General features: G+C 32.3%; 1 protein-coding gene and 1 long non-coding RNA gene across 4 annotated transcripts in view; one reads left to right on the forward strand and one right to left on the reverse strand.

Moving 5' to 3' along the window:
- Positions 1–307: 307 nt before the first annotated feature.
- LOC126726260 (uncharacterized) lies at positions 308–2,468 on the forward strand. Its single transcript, XR_007655764.1, has 2 exons — positions 308–431; positions 1,068–2,468. It is a non-coding gene; the product is annotated as an uncharacterized LOC126726260 (long non-coding RNA).
- A 16,151-nt stretch (positions 2,469–18,619) lies between these two features.
- The window catches only part of LOC126726257 (uncharacterized), an 83,314-nt gene continuing 80,036 nt past the window's right edge, over positions 18,620–21,897 (reverse strand). For 2 of the 3 annotated variants that reach the window (XM_050431486.1, XM_050431487.1), the window contains exon 2: positions 18,620–19,306. In XM_050431486.1, the coding sequence (XP_050287443.1) occupies positions 18,772–19,306 (535 nt within the window). In that variant the 3' untranslated portion in view covers positions 18,620–18,771. The remainder of the gene's footprint in view (positions 19,307–21,897) is intronic. The other variant, XM_050431485.1, reaches the window with a different exon arrangement.

The following is a 21,897-nucleotide window of genomic DNA, read 5'->3' on the forward strand; positions in this document are numbered from 1 at the left end:
AGGGATTATTTTAGTAGAAGTAGAATTCTTTTCAACCATATATTGAAGCTTCTTACAGCCCGATTTCACAATGGTTATATTCTTATAATTATTAAACATTACCAAGCATGCATGGTGCAGTTGAGTTCTCACCCCCCCCCCCCCCATCTTAACATCCCGTCAGTTAAAAAAAATATAAAAATAAAAATAAAAATAAAATGTAAGTCAGCATTTTGTGAACCACATGTGCCCCCACCTAACCCCACTACCCATCATTCTCATCCACTCAATTTCACCCACATCTCTTTTCTCTTTTGGCGGGCTCTCTCTTTTCTTTCTTTCATTTTCTCTCTTTTCATTTTACTGAAACACACACACACTCACCTGCCAACCTCCACTCCAAAACACACCATCTCACCATCATTTTTCCAGCAAGATCACTGGAAAAATACGTAGGAACTCCAAAGCATCTTCTTCATTTTATTTGAGAAAAAAGTTCAAATCTTTTTTTGATGGGTATTATGTTCTTGTTTGAGGTTATTTTACCCAAGCTTTAATAATGTTATTCATGTGATTTAAGAGCTTTGGAAATGATATTCATGTGTTTATATGTATGGGTTTTGGTCTTGTTGGATGTATTTGATGAGTGAGTTCATGATTGTTACAATGATGGCTACCTAAGGCTTGTTATGGTGAAAATTTAGAGGTTTTGAGTTATAATATGTGATAGATGATGAATATAATTTTTATTGATTATTTGGAGCTAGTTAAAGATTTAAATTGTTTGTCTTGAAGAAAATTATGATTTTGGTGTCATGGGTCACTTGATGATGTTATAAAAATCTTGTGGGAAGCACTTGTAAAGTGTGGAGGTTTATATGACACCTTGAAAGATTTATGAGTATAAATGGGAGTCTATGCCTTGAAAATTAAAGTGTTTTGAGAAATTTTGGAAGTAAAATACATTACATGTGAGGTTGAATACTAGGCTTGCCTAATTGAGTTCTTACTTGGCAATTCCTAATTTGTAGTTAGATAGAATTTCAAGCTTTGTGCTCGTTGTGATAGATTTGCTTGACATTGTTTAGGTTCTAGCTAATCTCCCCTTGGAGATTGGAGAATTAGGATTTTGCGGTTGCGAGGTAAGTAACTTTTAATGGGTATTTTTGGAAAATAACCATGTCTTATAAATGTTGTTTTTGAGTCAAACACATTTTGGAAAATGATATGTATGGATATATGTTTTCTTAAAAGTATTGTGTTGTGACCCTTACTATATATGAAAAATGCATCATATTTGGTATTGCATTTGGGGAAATGCATGAATTGTTGATATGGAAAAATGAGCATCTTTTATTTAATCTTTGATAAGAAAATCATTGATTTTATGGTGTATTAAAAATTTAAAGATGCTTATCTTGTCTTGTATTATTTGAGAAATTGTTAGAAAATCTTTTGACAAGAATGAAGTTTGAAAACCTTACAAACTTTGTAGAAGTTAGATTATTTAAGGTTTTTTTGAAACTACATGGATATGAACTATGTGTTTCAAAGTAAGGTAACCTGTGAGTTTATGTGATTTTAGCCCTATGCTATGTGTGATTTCCCAGTGATCACCCGATTTGGTTTTCGTAGTCTTTGTGACAATGGAATCAAATTTAGGTCAGTGCCCTTTCACTTTGGATGACGCGTTCTTCCCTGCTATCCATGGGGGGAAGAGGTTCCTTGATTGTGTGTGGATGAGGCTGCTGTCCATGGGGCCAAGAGACCACATGCAAGAGAGGTCCTATTTGACGCGCTCTCTTTGCTGCCCATGGGGGGAGAGAAAAACCTTGAGGGTATGGGTGAGGCTGCTGTCTATGGGGCCAAGAGTTTGCATACCAGAGAGGACAATATCATGCCAGTTATGAATGGGTGGATCCCCTGACCAGTTTATGTGGTAGTGTGGTAGATTTGTGATCATTTATCTTATGTTAGATATTATGGTTTTAGAAATTATATTGTTGATGTTCACAGATTATAGTATATAGTTTCAAGGTATTTACTTTGAGAAACTTTGTGCTTCATTATGTAATCATTCTTGTCATATTATTATTATTGAAGATGAAACTTGCATTTCCCCTACCCCCATTAATGTGCTACTTACTGGGTTCTGTCTCATTCCATTATTTTTTATAAACTTTTCAGAGTAGACAACAATCTTTTGAGATAGCTTTTTGGTGGCTAATAGTAGTTAGACTAACTACTGATGGAGGCTGAATTTTTGTAATGAATATATTAGATGGTGTACATCTTAGACTAGGCTTGACTCATTCTTTTGTATATTATAGTGGTTATGACTGTATTTCCACTGATGGGACAAGCTGTTGTTATGTAATTGTTTTATTTAGACCTCTATTCTTTTGTGGCCAATGGTCCCTGTAATTAATGCTTAGAGCTCTGACTTACTCTGAGAGTATATGCTATGAGATTATCATGATGATTCTTGATGTTGGCACTTGTTAGGATTTTTGTTGATTGAATTGTCAAAAGAGAAAAAAACAAAAAAAAAAAATTACAGGTACTTGAGACGTCTTTCTCATGCTTTGGACCCTTTGGGGTTGGGGCGTGACACCCCCCCCCCCCCCCCCTCTTTTTTTAATCTCTCTTCAGTGCATGGATTGAATTTCCTTCCGTAATAATGTGGTTCTGGACTTCCTTTTCAAAGACTTCCAACAACTAGTGGAAATGAACGTATGCACATGTATATATGGCATGGAAGCATCAAGCTTTTATCACTTTTTATTCCTAGAGGATCATCGGATACCAATCAGATAAATGGTAAGAAGAAAATAGAAACTGAAACAGAACATTCGGGGAGATCAAAATAGTGTGCTCTCTCTTTGCCATATTTGTTTATAAGGTCCCCCCCATCCCCTCTACGTAGTTCGTACGTGACTATATTAGCACTCACATATTCTAACTTTGTTTTTAAGTACGTAGTTGGTTGTAACGACCTATATATAAGGATAAGTTCATCTATTGTTTTTGTTTTTGTTTTTGTTTTTTTTTTTTTTTTTTTTTTTTTTTTTTTTTTGAGTTTATCAACTTATATACATTTCTAATAGATTCATTAAGACAAGAGCTATATAATTAGAAGTGGTAATGGGGAGGGCAGGGTCGAATCATGTGTGCTTTGTCCCCACCTACTCTCCTTTTCGAGATGGAAAAAACCTGTGAAGGGTGAGAGTGTGGTGGGGCATGGTGAACTGGAAATTAAATATTTTACTAATCCTAATATAAAGGAGAAGACCAACCATAAGAATGCTAAAAGAGAGTGAGAGACAAAGTTTTTGGAAATGACAATGAAATATATTAAAATAAAATTTAAAACAGGTGTAGAAATGATTAAATTTTATGTTAATATAATTTAAATATATATATATATCAAATAAAATTTACTTACATACACGGTGGGATGAGCAAAACCCGTTCCCGCCCCAACACCTCTTCAAAACTTGGAAAATTCTCGCTAGACTAGTTAAGCAGGTTAGGGCATTTTTTGCCATCACCAATCTTAAATTGTCTGTTACAAAATAATTTTTCCATTGCATTTCTTATATGGGCTGGACACACACACACACACACACAAACACAAAGAAGAAGAAGATATAGGATATTTGGCTTCTTTTTTTCCTTCTTATTATTATCATTATTTTATGGTTTTTCATACATATGAGAATTTTTTTTTTTCTTAAAACATATTTTTACAATTATTTTTTCTCTAAACTAATGAACCTATTCTTTATGTTTTCTCAATTCAGATATCACTTATACAAAGATGTTTGACATAACACAAATTAAAATCTAATCTTGAATGATTCCACCAAGTGTCTGTCTTCTCCCCCCGCTTTCAATGACCACAATTCAATTCCCATGTGAGTTGATATCTTGATCTGTTTGAAAATATAATAACACCACAAGGATGCCGAAGGCATCCAAGGGTCATGGACCGATCATAAATTCTAGTTGTTCTTAATTATTGAATCGGGGATTACACTTTATATAGTCAACCTTAGTTATTAGTTATTGAATTCAAGGTTTTTTTAATATAAATATGTTGCAGTCGTTGTTTGAGGCCTAATACTTTATGCAAGTTAATTATATTAATTACATAGCCATAAACCATCTACCATTCAATTAGTTTTAGAGTTTTATCATGCGAGAAGCACTTTCATTGCAGGGATCTACAACTATCATTATCAGACCGTTGATGCTTTATATGAGAATTTTGAAATTATATAATAATTATACATTTAGTTATTAACTTATTATTTTCCAATAAAATTAAATTCTGATTTCATATAACCAAAATGGTGCGTCAAATTAGAAGTTTATAACTGAAACCATGCAATACATGATCTTTTAACTAGTAAGCTTTAAAAAACTAGATAATCAACATAGGACTTTTATATTTTTACATTGTACTTGCAATGTAAACTTACCACTTGTTACAAATATGTACAACATAAAATTTTCCATCAAAATATATGTTCCTATGTTCACCTTAGAATGGAATATTTTAGAACCCGATCATAAATTTAAGGGTTTATTATTGAGACAGTCTTACTTTCTCGTGGTTACTTGCTGCGTGAAAATAGAATTAATTTGTCAACTCTATAAAATTAGAGGATGACACTTTCTCTTTGTGAGTGAAAACTAAGGGGACGACACCATTCCACTTGTGCGTGAATGAGTTGAGCCCTCCTTTGTAACAACAGTGGGAAGAACAAAACAGTTTTCCTATGCGTCTGACGAAAGCCATATATTCAGTCCAGATTATGTACAATTAATGATGGCTTCTACTGTGTATCAGCGTTTTCTATACGTAGAAAGTATATATATCTAGAAACTCCAGCTTGAAGATGTGACAAAGATATTTTGAAGTCCTTGGTTTCCAGCTCTGATGGTGAGAGAATTGGGACCACAGGCCATGAATGATAAGAAAGCATATCCTATTTCATTCCCCTCGCATATCCAAATTTTGGTGCGAATCATTTGGTATAAAAGGCACTATACGTAGAATTGTTGTGGCAACTCGAACACAAGGAATTGCAAGGGAAGCAGATGTGGGGTTAGGGAATAACAGTGCAATTCTCCTTCAGCAAAAGAGAACATGCACATGCATATTGCATACTTCTGTTTCGCCGAAAGAGAATTGCCCTGCCATTCACCTACACATGATTATTTCATGCTTGCAACTTCAATATATCGTGGCTATACCAACAAATAAGCTTATCATGGTTGCTCTAGCCAATGTAATAGTTCTATTATTTTATTTGCTTTCTCTTGCCAATGTAATAGTCCTATTCTTTTATTATTTGTCAGGTAAATGCCAAATTGTAACTAGTTATAACTGGGATCATCAACATATGTCGACTAGAAGTTTGACTTGAATTGGTGAATCCTACATGGGAACGTATTATCAAGCTTAAATAGATCTCTATATTATGGTGAAATATGGATTAGAAGAATATATGTGATTGATATTGAAGGATAACTCAATATATTGAGTACTTTTTGCTACTAGCATTAGCTACTTCTTCTTTTCCCCTTTTTCTTTTTCTTGGAAGCATAAGACTTGTATGACTACAGAAATCTTTGCGTGAATTTTGTATATCAGAAGTGACCTCACGTTGATCTATTTTCTCCATGAAGAGCCTCTTAACAGTTCTTTGATTACTAAACTAGCTCAAATGATAATTATGATATTCAAGCATGTTATTTTCCCAAATGTATGTATTGTTGGTACTCCATCTTCCCCCCCCTCCCCCCCCCCCCCAAAAAAAAAAAAAAAAAAAGAAGCAAATTACCACTTGTACGTAAAAACTGAGAAAGGCCATAATTTCAATTAAGACATGAACAATTTGGTCCCCAAATCCCTTAAATTCCTCAACTTTACTGAAATTAGTCAAATTAGGTCAAACTTGAGATATTCATAACAAAACATAAGGGTTGACCTCATCTTTGATGGCATTTGATCAGTTGTGACTACGAATAATTGTGGATAGCCCAATCGGACGTACACCAAATGTGATATAATAGAAAAAAAAGGTAATAAGAACAAAAACCTTTAGCCCCAACCGGAATTAGGGTTTGATCCAAAACTAAGTCAATTAATTGTGCCAGTCATATATAGCATGAAAGCTTCTGTAAGGATCATTTTGAGTCGCTCCTTATAAAATTTATAAACGAACAATACTTTTAGAGCCCCACAACTTCTCAAAATTTATGTACAACCCTCCTAAACCAAAACATCAATAGAAATTTGGTGTCATGAGCTTTCCACTGACATATACTTGACTCTATGTTCAGTAAGGTTTCCATGAAAATGCGTAAAATTTCTTAAATGAAAAACTCAACGTTCAAAAATGTTTATGAGTTACCAACTTTTGGGAGCCATAACTTCTCACTCCGAGCTATGATAATTTTAAGAAGCTTCCAATGGTACCTCATTTTTGGAATTTCAAGACCAAGTAAACCCTTAATATGCCTTTAGAAATCAATGTTAACATTGGAATGTCTCAAAAATGCGGCATGTTAGGCTCACAAACAGTAAGGACAGGGGCATGTAAGGCTTACCCTAGACACGCTTGCCTCACATGCTCCTCTATTTTGGCTTTCTATAATACCCTCTCCCCCATCTTAATTCACCTTGGGGCACTGTGTTGTGTGAGCTGAAACACTACCACCAAGTGTCTTCTAATATACTCATACGAGTTAAGTCAGTACTTAAATTCTATGGAGTTACTCCCAAAATACATATATGAGTTGAGGGACAACTTAAATTCTGTATTGGCTCTGAGACACTGCTAGAATTCTGCTAGGATATTGTTGAAATACACGCATGGTCTGAGACACTGCTAGAATTCTTCTAGGATATAGTCAAAATTCTGCCAAATTACTAGTAAAGTGCTACTAAGGTGCTTAATCAAATATCATGTTGCTCCTGACGGTGTAGCTATAGTAATATTAAGCTATTAGACTATAGTTGGAGTATCATGCGCTTAAGTGATATGCCGCTCTCAAATACGTAGTCTCATATGATATGACCATGCATGATTCTGTCAAAACTCTACCCAAATTCTGGTTTGATGATTTCCATTTAAAACCTTTTAAAATATTTGTAGAGTCTATAATTTTTTTGGTTGGAAAACCGTGATCAAATGTAATTTATTTATAGTTTTTTTTTTTTTTTTATGAGTCTTGAGTGTATTAAATGTGTATTTTATAGTCCAAGACAAAGACCCAAGTTTAGATAAAAAATAAAAAAAATAAATAAAAAATAGTTTAGAGCAATACTTTTTTAGTTTAGACAATAAATATATTTTTATTTTTATTTTTTGTATACTACTAAGCATTTTTTTTTCATATAATAGTAAATAATAAAGTAAATACTGACTACATAACCATTACATGATGTTCAGAAATTAGAATACAAGATCGAACGTTTGAAACTAAAACTAAATAAAAGGTAAGTGTTCAAGACAACCAAATAGAACCATCATCTTAAACATCCATAGCTTCACTTTGAATTTCACTTTCACTAGTAGTAACACTAAAGCTGAGTTTGAGACAAGTTTAGGATTTTTTTCTTTAAACTAGGATGTCAAAATGGTGTGTTTTGACAAAATTTTTTACTTTTTTTTTTTTTTTTTCATTTTTAAAGCCCTTATTTTGGCCCATATCATACCGATTTAGGGCCTGTTTCAGCCTGTATCAACCCAAATTGGTAAACGGAAAGAAAAAAAAATATATATATATATATATATATATATATCGTCGTGGACGCGCATCCAGCCGTATCCACGGCTGTATTGGAATAAAGAAATTATGATTTGAGAATATATGTTCCTCTTTGTTTGGTGGTGATGTCAAACACCCTTAGCTTGTGATACCTAGGGTTCAAATAGATTTTAGGCGGTGGAGCCTAGAGTTTGTTCTCTTTTTCTTTTTTGTTCTCATTTTATCTTAATTTTTCCTAAACTATTCTACATCACTATGAAAAACTTAGTTATCAAAAAAACAAAAAAGATTGCCTATTGAATAACTTGCTTATGTTGCTATATCCTCCATCTCAAAACCTGTGTATACTTTGTTTTTTTGTGTTACCTTCTTTTTATTCATTACTTATTTATATATAATAAAAAAACAAAATATTTCCTATTAAATAACTTGCTTATGTTGCTATATCCTCCATCATAGAACCTGTGTATTTTGTTTTCTTTTGTTACCTTCTTTTTATTCAATGCCAATTTATTAAAAAAAAATATTTAAACAAAAGATTGCCTATTAAACAACTTGCTTATGTTGCTATATCCACCATCACAGAACTATCCTGGGAGCAAACCCACAAAATTTTTAGAGGAGTGGTAGCCTAGGAAGCACGGGAACAAATTTGGATTTGGGTGCAGTGTGGTAACTTCATAATTTTTGTAAAAGTAGGGTGCGAGTGCGGCAAAATACGTTTATTAATAAATTATTAAATATCTTTTTATTTATATTTTCTATATATTGCTAAGCATACTTTTTCATATAATGGTAAACATATACTAATTTAAGAGCAATAGTAGATAATAAAGTAAATACTGATTACATAACCATTCCATGATGTTCAAAAATTAGAATACAAGATCAAAATTTTGAAACTAAAACCAAATAAAAGATAAGTGTTCAAGACAATCAAATAGAACCATCATCTTCAACATCAATAGCTTCACTTTGAACTTCACTTTCACTAGTAGTAACACTACAAGTGAGTTTAAGATGAGTTTAGGACTTTGTCTTTAAACTAGGATGTCAAAATGGTGTGTTTTGACAAAATTTTTTACTTTTTTTTTTTTTTAAACACTTATTTTGGCCCATATTTTAGGGCCTATCTCAGCCCGTATCAGACTAAATCGGACCGTATTGGCCCAAATTGATAAACAGAAATAATAAATAAATAAATAAATTGTCACGGACGCGGCTGTAGACGCGCGTCCAGCTGCATCCACGGCTGTATTGGACTCAAGTGCACCAACCCAATCAGTGCACTCGTGCTTTCCAGATGATAGTTGTCATTGATTACATGCACATTTTTCCTAGGCATGTTGTTCATGGAGATATTAAACCTGGAAACATATTATTAGCAGTGGTACTTAAAAAAAGTTTTCTTAAGTTTTAAAATGTGCTTTAACGGTTTTAAATTTTATTTAACGTACAATTTTTTTTCCTTCGGATTATGATCCCAAACTTGGTGACTTTGGTTGAACAAGACTTGAAGGGGAGGAAAGCTTTGAAGGAGTTGAAGGATATTTCATCCCATTCCAAACTGATAGTAAGTTATTGACTTACATTATGAGTTTCTTTTCAATTTATTTTTACAACTCTCTTGGGAAGAATTAACACACTATTCCAAAAGGCTTGAATATTGAATATTGAATAGGATAGACGGGAACTCTTGCAATCACCCAACAAAATATAGTATTTTATTTATTTATTGTGTAGTGGGTGCAAAGTTTTGATTATGTGGCTAGAGTAGAAAATTTAATATTTTAGTTTGTGTAGAAATAAGGGACAAGGCAAACAACAGAGTATTGTTCTTGAATTAATTCAATTTCATTTCATTTCTCTTTTTATTGTTCTACTGGTACATTGCATGGCTTATATAGAAATCTTTGGTTTTTCTTTGAATGACATCTAGCATGAGAGGTATATATGCATGCTGAATTGGTTTGGTTCTTTCTAGTTGAATTGGTTTGGTTATTTCTTGTCCTAACCCCTTGGCACCAATAGATTGAATTCTCCTTTAAATCCAAAGTAACTTTTGTTATATGTACTTTATTATCTACCTTTCAATCTTTTAATCTTTTTTTATAGATAAGATAATGTCAAATGTGAGAATGACATTTATGCTCTTGGGACTACCACTCTTCAGCTTCTTATGAAGCATAACCATATGGTAAGGATGGGTCTGACTGATCACCATCACATTAAAATCGTTGTGGAAGAGAATGCTCTGGCAGTGTCCCCTAGGCTCAAATGTAGTGACACTACAACAAATAAATGTTTATTACCAATAAAAAAAAAAAATCTTTGCAATAACATTAGAGTCATTGCAATAGTTTATGCGAAGTGTCGCAATAAAATTTAAGGTAATAAGTTTGGCTACAAAAAATTTCATTGCAATAAACTTTAAATATTTTAATAACAATTTTGATGTAATAATACATTTGCTATTGCAATAAACAATTTACTATTTTGAATATCTTGTAGCAATAGACTATTATTTCATGAATTTTATTCCAATAAATTGCAAAGAATTGACAAAAATAATTTGGGTCAGATTATTGCAACGATATCTTTATTGTAATAGATAATTGTTCATATTTTTCATTACAATATATTGTAAAGTAATTGGTATTAGATAATTGTAATAATATATTCATTGCAACTTCATGTTTGTCATTGCAATAGAATGTAAAATAATTGATATTTAATTATTGCGATGATTAATTGCTGTAATAAGTTGTCTCTTTGAAATTTCTACTGTAATATATTGCATAATAATTGGTATCAAATAGTTTGCTCTCTCTATTTTAGCTAAATTTTAGATTTATCTATAGTACTTTCAAACAAATTATGATACTTTTAGTGTTGCATTAGCATTTCAAAAAAAAAAAAAAAAAAAAAAAAAAAAAAAAAACAGCAAAAGTCCAAGTTCCACTTATTTTTGCATTAGTTCTCACAGATCCATTAAACCTAGGCCTAGCTCTCACTAAACCTAAGCCTAGCTCTTACTTTAGAACAGCAAAATGGCTCCTATCACCTTCAATGAAGATGATATTACTAGTTTTCTTTCAAACTTTAATGAAGACAATAGATTAGGAACTTGGTTTAGTTCCCATGTCTACAAAGGATCCATTCCTGAAAACAATAGGTATTCTCTTCTTGAGCAACCTCTTGCTATCGAAAGGTCCTTCAACTTGAAACTAGAAAAACAATTTAAGATATGATAAAAATGATCAAATGTATGTCTTACATCTTCATTAGTTGACTGATCGAGTATTTTTCCGTGTATGAGAGTTTTACTTTTAGGGTTTAGTTTTTTAACTATTTGTTGGTGTATGAAAGTTTGATGATTTTATTTTTTCAAGTTGAGATGGAGTGGTGCACAAAGCTTGAGCACCGAAACATCATTCATTTGATTGGACACTGCCAAACAAACACCAACTATTCATTTGAGTGTTTCATATTTTTCATTATAATAAATTGTAAAATAATTGGTATTAGATAATTGTAATAATATATTCATTGTAACTTCATGTTTGTCATTGCAATAGATTATAAAATATTTGATATTAAATAATTGTAATAATATATTCATTGCAACTTCATGTTTGTCATTGCAATAGATTTTAAAATAGTTGATATTAGATAATTGTAATAATATATTCATTGCAACTTCATGTTTGTCATTGCAATGATTGTAAAATAATTAATATTTAGTTATTGCAATAATATATTTGTTGTAATAAGCTATCTTTTTGAAACTTCTACTATAATATATTGCAAAATAATTGGTATTAAATTATTACAACGGTTTCTTCAATTTAAGTTATTGCAAAAAAAATTTTGATTTCTTCAATTTAAGTTATTGCAAAAAAAATTTTTAATTCAATTTAGTATTAAAGCCTCTACTACAACTAAAAATTATAAATTATTGCAACTAATTATTATTAATATAATAATTTATCACTTTAAAGTTACTATTTCAACTACTTTTAATTTATAGATGTGATATTACGTTTAATACTGCTATACTAATTTTGTTATATTAACACTTGATGTAATAGACTTATTTTAATCTAGTGTGGCTGCAAGAAGAAGCACAGATAAAGACTTAAAGAATTGGTATCGAAGAGTCTTCCTGCTGTATATATGGCAGATTATGAATTTGCAACTTCAGGGGAGTGGAGCTTATTAGTAAATTCACTAAACATGGACACATTTAACAAATTTAAGGACCAGCCTACTTTTAAATATACATATATATATATATACCACTAAACATGGACACAATTAAAATCATAGTTTGAATTTAGGTTATATGTAATATGTTTCTCTTAGCATAGGATTGTGTCTCATGGACTTGCTCTCTATTTTAAACCTTTTTTTTTCTCTCCTTTCCCTTTTGTTTTGTTTCAAAGCAGGCTAAATTAGGCAATTTGGGGAGGTTCATGACAGTGTATTAATTTGTGTAAGAATTTGGCTTGTTCTAGTTAACCCACAAAGTTAAAAAAATTGCTCTTCCTTTTATTTGTCTGTTAGTTCTTTTTTCTTTTTTTCCTTTAATTATTTGTGCTTTTCTTTTTAGTTATATGATTTGTGTGGATATCAGACGGTTGGTAATGACATTTTAATAGTAGCATATAAGCATCTTTCAATTATACATGAAAGTAATGTTAGAAAATGGCTTGAAGTGATTGTAGCCACTATGGAATTGCTGATTGGAAAAGTACTATAAGCCAAATAGTACTTGCATTTGATCGCTTCTCTCATTTGCATGCATTGTCAACACAAGTTAATATAGGGGTGGCTTTAGGTTCATGCTAAGTTAAGGTTTTTTTCTCATAAAGTATGTGAATTTGTTGCATGGTAAAGCAAGTGAATCACGCCTACATTAAATGTGTTAGATTAATTTGCTCTATGGTCTTTGCCGAAGTTGTTGACTTCTTTGTTGCATGGCTTTCTTGCTTGCTTGCATGCCGACACTTTGGTATTGTTTGCTCTATATATATGGAGCCTGTTATTCAATTGATGTGGCAAAATGAAGGGGCTTGTTGTGGGGTTGTGCAGAGAAGAGAAAATTTCTCTTTGTATTAGGTGCAACCCCAAACTTTGTACTGAGTCCCAAGCCTTTGTATTGAGAGAGAGAACTTTGTATTTGTGTGAGAGAATAATTTAGGTGTATTGGGGTTTGAGTTTAGTGAGAGTGTCATTACACCATTTGTATTCTCTACATTTGTTAGTGAAATTTCTCCTAGTCGTCGTCCGTAGACGTAGGCTAAAAGTCGAACCAAATAAATTCTTGGTGCTCTCTTGTGCATGCGTGTCTATTTTCTTGTCAACTTTGCTTCATTCATTTTTACTATTTGGTGAGGTTTTTCAAAAGTCCATAATATTTTCACAATTAATTTTGTGTGAAATGCTACCCGGCCAAAGGTATTTTCCATGACAATTTGGTAATAGAACTTCCGCTAACTATTTACAACAATTAATGAGATATAATTTTTTGGCCGGATATGAAATTTATGATTAAATTAATGGCAACAGTGACAAATTCCAAAATTCAATTTCAAGCGTACGAAGAAAAACACTAATATATATATATATATATATAAAGAAATAATTTCATAAAAGAAATTGGAATATACTCTCGGAATTCACTAAAGTAATTGTGCCATTCTTGTTAAGCTTATAGCCTTATATATATAGGTAGAGTAATCCTGACATGTTGTTCTATTCAAACATAATTTTCCTTTCTAATTTTTCCAAAAACATATTTGGTCAGATGTAAGAATTGGGGTTTTGTTTGGGGCCTTTTGCAACGTATTTGACTTTAGTGGACTTTCTCGTTGACCCGAATGATGTCAGAGGAGTCGGATCTGCTATTCACACGTACACGAATGATAAAGAGCGTCTTTGTGTTCAAGGCACTTAGCAAATTTGTAAAAAAATCTCCTAAGGTATTGTCCTCCATTTTATAGCTTTTTTAGAGTTACTACAAATGTGCGTTAATCCAATAGATTCTTTAGTCTTTCATGAGCAATTATGCATCGCATATTGCATCGAGTATATATGACGTATTGGTCTCACAAAGTCACAATTGCTTCAAGCTTCAAGCTCATTTGAGAGCTTTTTAAGTGGGTCCAATTATATGTAGAACGGCTATTTTACCCTTCAATCCATCTCTCCTACTTTTAGTGTCTGTAATTAACTAATGACTATTCTAATGAAATTATGCCCGACAGTTACATCATATATATCAGATTTTCCCCCTACATAACATGTTATTGTCCATTGTTACAGAACTTTCTTATTTGTGACAATAACAAAAAATTTTGTGTAGTATTTGTAAATAGAAAATTTTGCAAGGACGTGGCACTTGCCACAATTAATGATTTTTTCTTTTTTGGACTCAATAATGTTTCAAGAAACATTGCAAATAAAGTTGGATCAAATGTCACTCTTTTGATCATCGATAAATTACTAGGTAAGATACTCTAGGCATATCTTTGGCTTGCCTTGACTTTGCACCATATGACCTGAATCCTTCTCACACTCACGCTCACAACACTAAGCATTTAGTAGTCAAAGATGGTACTTTTTTAGTTGGAATTGTCACATCCAACCCAAACAAACTCTTCACCAAAGTTCTAAATAAGGGACACTTCTTTATATTTCCAATTGGTCTCTGATTCACTTCCAATTTAACATAGGGGAGGCTAATGCTATTGCCTTTGCCAGTCTTAGCAACTAGAAACCTAAGTTGATCACCATAGAAAATGTAGTATTTGGATCTAATCCTCCCATCAATTCTGATATTCTCATCAAGGCCTTCCAACTAGACAAGAGTGTAGTTGATTCTCTTAAAAAAATAATTTGGGCCAAACTAGAATCTAGAAAATATATATATATATATGTAATAGGGATGGTGAGTTGCTAGATAGTTTGAATAAAGTTCACCTGGTTTCCCTTGTTGTAATATTAAACAAATATTCTCTATCTCGTTGTAACTATCAAATTATCAAACAAACAATAGATAAGAGCTTTATTTTCAATTTTTTGCAAATGATAGGCCAAATTGAGGGCTCAATAGCATCTATCTATGTCAAAATACATTCATAAAGGTAATGTTGAAGAAACATTTTTCATTTTAATAATTTGATAGTTATAATGTGGGAGAGGGGTTTGAATCCCATTTTTTAGTGTTGAAATAATATGATTTTGGCATTCACACCTATTGATAACTCTTTATCTTCAGAATAAAACTTCAATAAATTTTTGGTATAGGCAGGGATTGAACTCCAGATTTCTTATTCAACCATTTAAAACTTTACTAGTTGAGTTAACTAGAACCCATAAAATATGAGCGAGTTTAGTATAGGAAGTGGAGACATCCAAACCCAAAGTTGGTGGTGATATTAAATTATTTCCAAGATTTATCACAATAAAATTTTGTCATGTTAATATTGGGTCTAGATGAGAATCAATAAGAATTTGTCACATCAATAGTTTGTAAAAATAGTTTAAAATAGTTTGTCTTATAGCATTGCTCTTTAAGAAAATTACACTTACCCCCCTAAACTATAAGATGCACACTTTACTTCCCTAAACGATACCCACATTTACCCTTACCCTCCCTAAACAATGAATGCACACTTTACCCCCCTGAACTATAACCCTTTTACACTTAACCTCCTAAACAATGACAATACACACTTATTTTCCTAAATTATTACCTATGGGATGGGGTGCAAAGTGTTACATGACTAATAGTTTATGAGAGTAAATAAGTGTTATATGAGTAATAGTTTAAGGGGGCAAGTGTTAAGCAGATAATAGTTTAAGGGGGTAAAGTGTGCATTCTCAGAGTTTTAGAAGGGGTAAGCGTAAAATGTGGTATAGTTTAGCGGCGGTAAAATGTAATTTCCCCTTACTCCTTATAAAAATCCATATTAGATTATCTACTCTAAAAATTTATTTCAATAAAATATTTATTCTTCTACATTTTTTATTATTTTCTTTACACTCTCATACTCTCTAGAACCCTCCCAGTCTATTTCCTTCACACTTTCTCTCCCTCTCTCAAGAATCCTCTCACTTGCTCCCTCTCTCTCTCTCTCAAAGACCTAGCCCAACCCAAAATCACCAAGCAACCAGCCACCATCAATGGAGCAACCCACAATCATCAAGCAACTAGCCACCTTAAGCCCACCTAGCCATTTGTTTGGGTTTTTCTTTTTCTTTTCTTTTTTTTTCTTTTTTTTTTTCTTTTCTTTTCTTTGATGAATCAGGCAGTAAAAGAGGCTGGGCTAGACAAATAAAGATTGAGAAGGCAAAAAAAAAAAAAAAGAGAGAGAGATCAAGGGAGAAAAGGAGTACGTCTAATACAAAGCAAGAAAAAAAAAAGAAATCAATTACATAATAGACATACAACTACAATAACCGTATAAATATAGGTAGTTACTATAACTCTATTGTATACTTACAAAGCTATAGAAAAGCTTATACGGGTTAGTTTTAGGAAAAATTGTGTAAATTTTACATATTATTCTATTTGTACTCACTGGTGTAAGTGCTCTTACATACTATGCATATTGGTTAAAGAGAAGCATACCCTGTCTCAAAAATTAAAAACAAAACCACCTTATATTACATTTGCTTTCATATTGAATGACAGAGTTAGAATCCTGAAACTGTAATTTTATGACCAATTAAAGGGCATCCTTCTGATTTGCTACCCCCTCACTCCACTTGCATTAACAACCGTCGTTTGAGCCATACAATAGAGTAGGGATGGCAATTTTTCCCCGTCCCGCTTAACCTGCCCCTTCCCGCTTCGCCCCGCGCGGGTTTTCCTCGCCCCGCAAAGGCAGTGGGGCGGGGATGGGGCAAGATTTTAGCCCCGCACCACGGGGTGGGGCAGGGCGGGGATGGGTTTAGACCTTTTAGACCCACCCCGCCCCGCCCCTCCCCGTCCCCGTCCCGCATTACTAAGGGTTATAATTGTAAATTTTTCATACCCTAAAACCCTACTATTTAAACAAACATATTAATATTAGCATATTTTATTCTACCCAATGTGATTCTCTGTCTTTATTTTGTTATGTGTTATATTATTCAATTTTTTTCTAAAAATTGATTTGATTTGATGGGATAAATTTTTAATTTCAAGTATATTTTTATTAATGAAATAAGTTTTATTAAAAAAATTGTACTAGTTGTAGGGAAAATTAACAAAAAGTAGAGTTTTATGGGGCGGGGTGGGGCTTCGCGGGGCCCCAAGGGGCGGGGATGGGGTGAGAAAGTATTCCCCATCATGCGGGACGGGGCGGGGATGGGGTAAGACAAAACCATGCGGGGCGGGGACGAAGACCCCATCCTTCGGCCCCGCCCTGCCCCATTGCCATCCCTACAATAGAGCTCTCTCTATCTCTCTCTCTCTCTCTCTCTCATGCGTGCACACACACACCCACACACACACACATATACACACTCGGAGACTCCCATTCTTATTTTAAACTGTCATGTTAACAAGTTTCTTTAGGGCATTTGTTAATGGACCATATAAGAAGAATTTTGATTTTTATGGAAAATATAAAAATCTGTTAAAAAAAAATCAATTACTTTTTTCTTTTCCCATAAAAAATTTCTAAAAGTATATGCTAAACCAATGCCCTTATTCATTAAATTTTCCCTATTTTAAAAATAAAAACCTCAAAACCAAGACCACTACGCCTCAAACCAACCACATTTATTTAATTTGGATTCTTTATACTTGTAACCTCAATCTTTATTAGTAAATTCTTCAAGAGTGGTGACTTACATAATCACCTGTTGGGGGTTTTCTTGTGAAATATTTTCCCATCATAACCATATTACTTATGTCAAATTTATTTTCCACTATATACTTAACTCTAGACAAGTGATGTGGTTGTGCCATTAGCTAGACTTTACATGTAATTAGACACATCAATCAACTTGAATAATTAATTAATTTAATTGTCAACTTTAATTTAACCAAATAGATTTGATATAAATGCAATGGTAATTATTGGTTTACATTATAATATCAATGTAAACCTTACATTGTAGATTAATACTCATTTGCAAAAAAAATGTACAATATTGAACATAAATGTTTTACCATATAAATCTTACATTATTATTATTATTATTGTTGTTATTGTTAAAAGGTAAACTAAAAATTTTCCTAAATACAACGTGTAAAATCTCGACCTTAAAAAAGTGGATTTGACCCTTTTTTTTCTTTTTTTTTAGCAAGCAAGCAAGAAAGTGACGCATAAGATATCTTTTACGGAAAATTATTAGATACTCCTGGCGTACTCTCTCTTTTCATATGAATGGTAAGTCTCACTATAAATTTAATTAGTAAGACTTACAATTCATGTAAGAGGAAAAAATACGCATTTATAATACTCCGAAAGTATACAATAATTTCCCGTCTTTTACCAATGCTCAAAGGGTTTCCAACTACCAAGCTTGGCAAATCCCTAGAAGTTTCAAGAATTGGATATTCCATATTGAATATCCCTGATGACCGAGGAAATGACTGTTCTCCACACGAATTTGAGATGTTTACAAGAAGAAACGTCTTATTTAGAAGCCAAGAATTTTAATTATGACCTAATCACTTAATCTTTATACCTTCAATATTTATAAAAGTGAAGATTTGAAGTTTAAATTATCGAGATTAAGGTTATTTAATTGTTTGGAGGAGGAAAAAAAAACAACCAAACATGAATGATTTGCGTTTTTTAAATCTAATTTTACAATTTGAATGATGAAGCCATAAAGATTCAACAAAAACTGAAAAAAAAAAATTTGTTCTACATTTTTCAAAACTTGTATATGAGGAAAACAAGAAGAAAAAATAGAAAAATTTACCTACAAAAATCTACAATTTTGTATGAAGAATTGAGGGAAAAAATATAAAGAAGCAAAACCTTAACAAGAATGTTTACATTATCTCACAGTGGAAGCAACAGTATGAGCCCACAATCTTAGAGTGTCTTTCATGCGAGTCTCATTGTTCAAAGCAGGAAATGGAACCCTCAAATTCATCAATGGGTTTTCTCTCTTTCTCCTATCTAAAACCTCCCAAGCTTCAGAAAGATAAGGCCTTGGAATTGTAGACTCATCCACTGCCTCTTCTTCATCATCTTTCTTTCCCAATCTATGCAATCCAGGAATGACTGAAGCCAAGCTTGAATTCCTATCTTCCTCAGAAAAAACAAAACCCAAATCCATAAACCCTTTTAGCTCTTCAAATTCAAGGTCTGATAAGCTCTTGCTTTCACCACTTTTCCTCCTCCTAGCACTTCGTTTAACCTTCTTTTTGGACGATAATACTTCAAAATCTCTCTGTTTTGGTGTCTCTGATTCTGTGATCTTTTTTTCTGAAAGGTTGGTATCGAGCTTTGGAGTGTGGAGGACCGAGTTGGGAGATAGAGAGCCATATCCGAAGCTTGTGTTGAAGCTCAATTGGTCACTCATGGACCTAGTATGGAGGGTAGAGATGCGTGAAATCTCCGGTTCTGATGGTTTTTCTCGGATTTCGTTTTCTGGTTTTGCTTCAAAACTTGATGGCTTTGTTAGATTTGGTTGTTTTGTGAAGATTTGAGTCTCGAACCAACAATAATCAAAGAGCTTCATGAGTTCCTCTGCGTTCATCAATGGCTGCTGGTCTGCTGAGATATGTTTGGGTTTTCTAATTGTGTAATGTGTATGATGAGAGGCTGAAGCATTTAGGCTTGATATATACTCAATTTTAACACGGAATTGACCTTTATGTTGTAGAATATTACTCCAAAAAAGTTCAAATACTTCAACTAGCTCTGAACACGTTTTTCATTTGGGTTACGTTTTTTAATAATTTTTTATGATAAGTAAGTTTCTTAATGGCCTTGCACTACCTTTTTTTTTAGTTTTATTTAATATAGTGTGTTGTTTTTTCCAGGAAAGAAAAGTGATGTGAACGTGTTGGCTTTAATATGAATTGGTAAAGCAGTTGAATTTTTCTTACACTAATCCATGTTTTGCCACACGCAAAGACATTCCTGATTATTATTATTATTATTATTATTATTTGGTAATAAGTCTATTATATAAACAAGAAAACTAGTGGGCCATAAAGGCAATACAAATTGTTTACATCCCAAACCAATAAGGTTATACATCAAAAGTAAAGATAAAAAGGTAACTCCACACGAAGAATAGAATAAGGAAATTTTGTTGTAGGTAGACAGTCATCTTGCAAGGAAATCAGCATAAAGTTGGCCTCTCTGAAACAGTGATTAATCTTTTACTGGGGAATTTGGTTCAACAGGTTTTGTGATCATCAACAATAAGTGCATATTTAGCTTTTGAGAAATCATTATTGGTGAGCAAGCTAACAACATAGCTGACATTACTGATTATTAATTGCTTTGAGACACAATAAATATATATATATATATATATATATATATATATATATATATATATATATATATATATATATATATATATAATTTTTTATACGGATTGGAATAAAATTACTTTTCTCTACGTTCAATATGGCATACACATAACACAGCAAAATATGTCAGCAGTGGTAACAAATATCGCGTAGAGTTCACCTTTAAAATTATTTTTATTATGAATTAATCACCTTTCAAATTATTGCGTCAATAATAAACTCATCATTAGTGTGAACTGTAGACTGTAGAGTTTACTAGATGGACCCAGACGGCGGTGCCCAACGTTCTTGATGGCAACCATGAATGTGCATTTTTTGTGTCAAATCCAAAGACGTTGATTTGTTACCTACATATCCTATTATGTGGCTAAGATTGTTATGGACCAATGATGTTTTTGGCTGGTTGATTGTTTCTAAATTACACTAAATTGTAAATACATCTACCTAAATTATTAGGTAGGTAAACTATCTTTTTCGAATTCATTAAAAATTTTGATATATGACAATTAATAAAATTATTCATTAGTTCTAATTATGTAATTTATTTAAATAATTTAAAAAATGTAATTTATTTGAATAATTTAAAAAAATTTATGAATTTTTTTTTGAGAATCAAAAATTTTATTGGTGGACATGTGGCAATGGGGTAACAAGACAAATCGAAAGGGAGTTAGCATGACTTTCCGGTTGGCGCTTAATAAAGAATATTAGGAGCATTCCGGAGGAATGTTCTTCGCGTGTGCCATGCATGCCAGAAGTTAAGAGAAATTTAAGCGATGTCTGGTATATGCACTTAAAAACTAAAAATACATATTTGAAAACATGTGTGAAAATACATGTGAGTGAAAAAATGTGTAGAAATACATGTAATATTGTTTAAAAACTAAAATCTTGTGTTTGAATGGGTGTACCAAATGGAGCCTTAATATTACAAACAATTTTTTTAACATATAACCAATCTTTTTTTTTTTTTTTCTTTCTTCTCAAAAAAAAAAAAAAATCTATTTATTTCTACCTTGACTAATACCTTGGCCCGTGAACTTAATATTACTCAAACAAATGTTTTAAGATATAGTAAGTTATAATTGGAGAAACATCATTTTCATATAATTTTATCATTGATATTATTTTCTATTAAATATTAATCATAACAGCTACCTCATAAGAGATAATGAAAAATTTATATATTATTATTATAATAATGATGATATTCTGAGTGTTGTGTGGGTAGGTTATAGTTTCTTGGAAAAAATAACAATTAGGATTAGAAAAACATCATTCTCATATGAGTTCATTCTTAGTACCATTTATATTCAATATCAATCATAACAAGAATCGACATTAGAAATTATGAAAAAAAAAAAAAAAAAAAATTGTATTGCGTCACTACGTTTATTGATAATAATTACCAAGGGAAGCAGATGTGGGGTTAGGGAATAACAGTGCAATTCTCCTTCGACAAAATAAAGCATGCACATGCATATTGTATACTTCTGTTTCGCCGAAGGAGAATTGCCTTGCCATTCACCTACACACTATTATTTCATGCCCGCAACTTCAATACATCGTGGCTATACCAACAAATAAGCTTATCACGGTTTCTCTTGCCAATGTAATAGTTCTATTCTTTT

This window comes from Quercus robur, chromosome 5 (genome assembly GCF_932294415.1).
Source record: "Quercus robur chromosome 5, dhQueRobu3.1, whole genome shotgun sequence".
NCBI lineage: Eukaryota > Viridiplantae > Streptophyta > Magnoliopsida > Fagales > Fagaceae > Quercus > Quercus robur.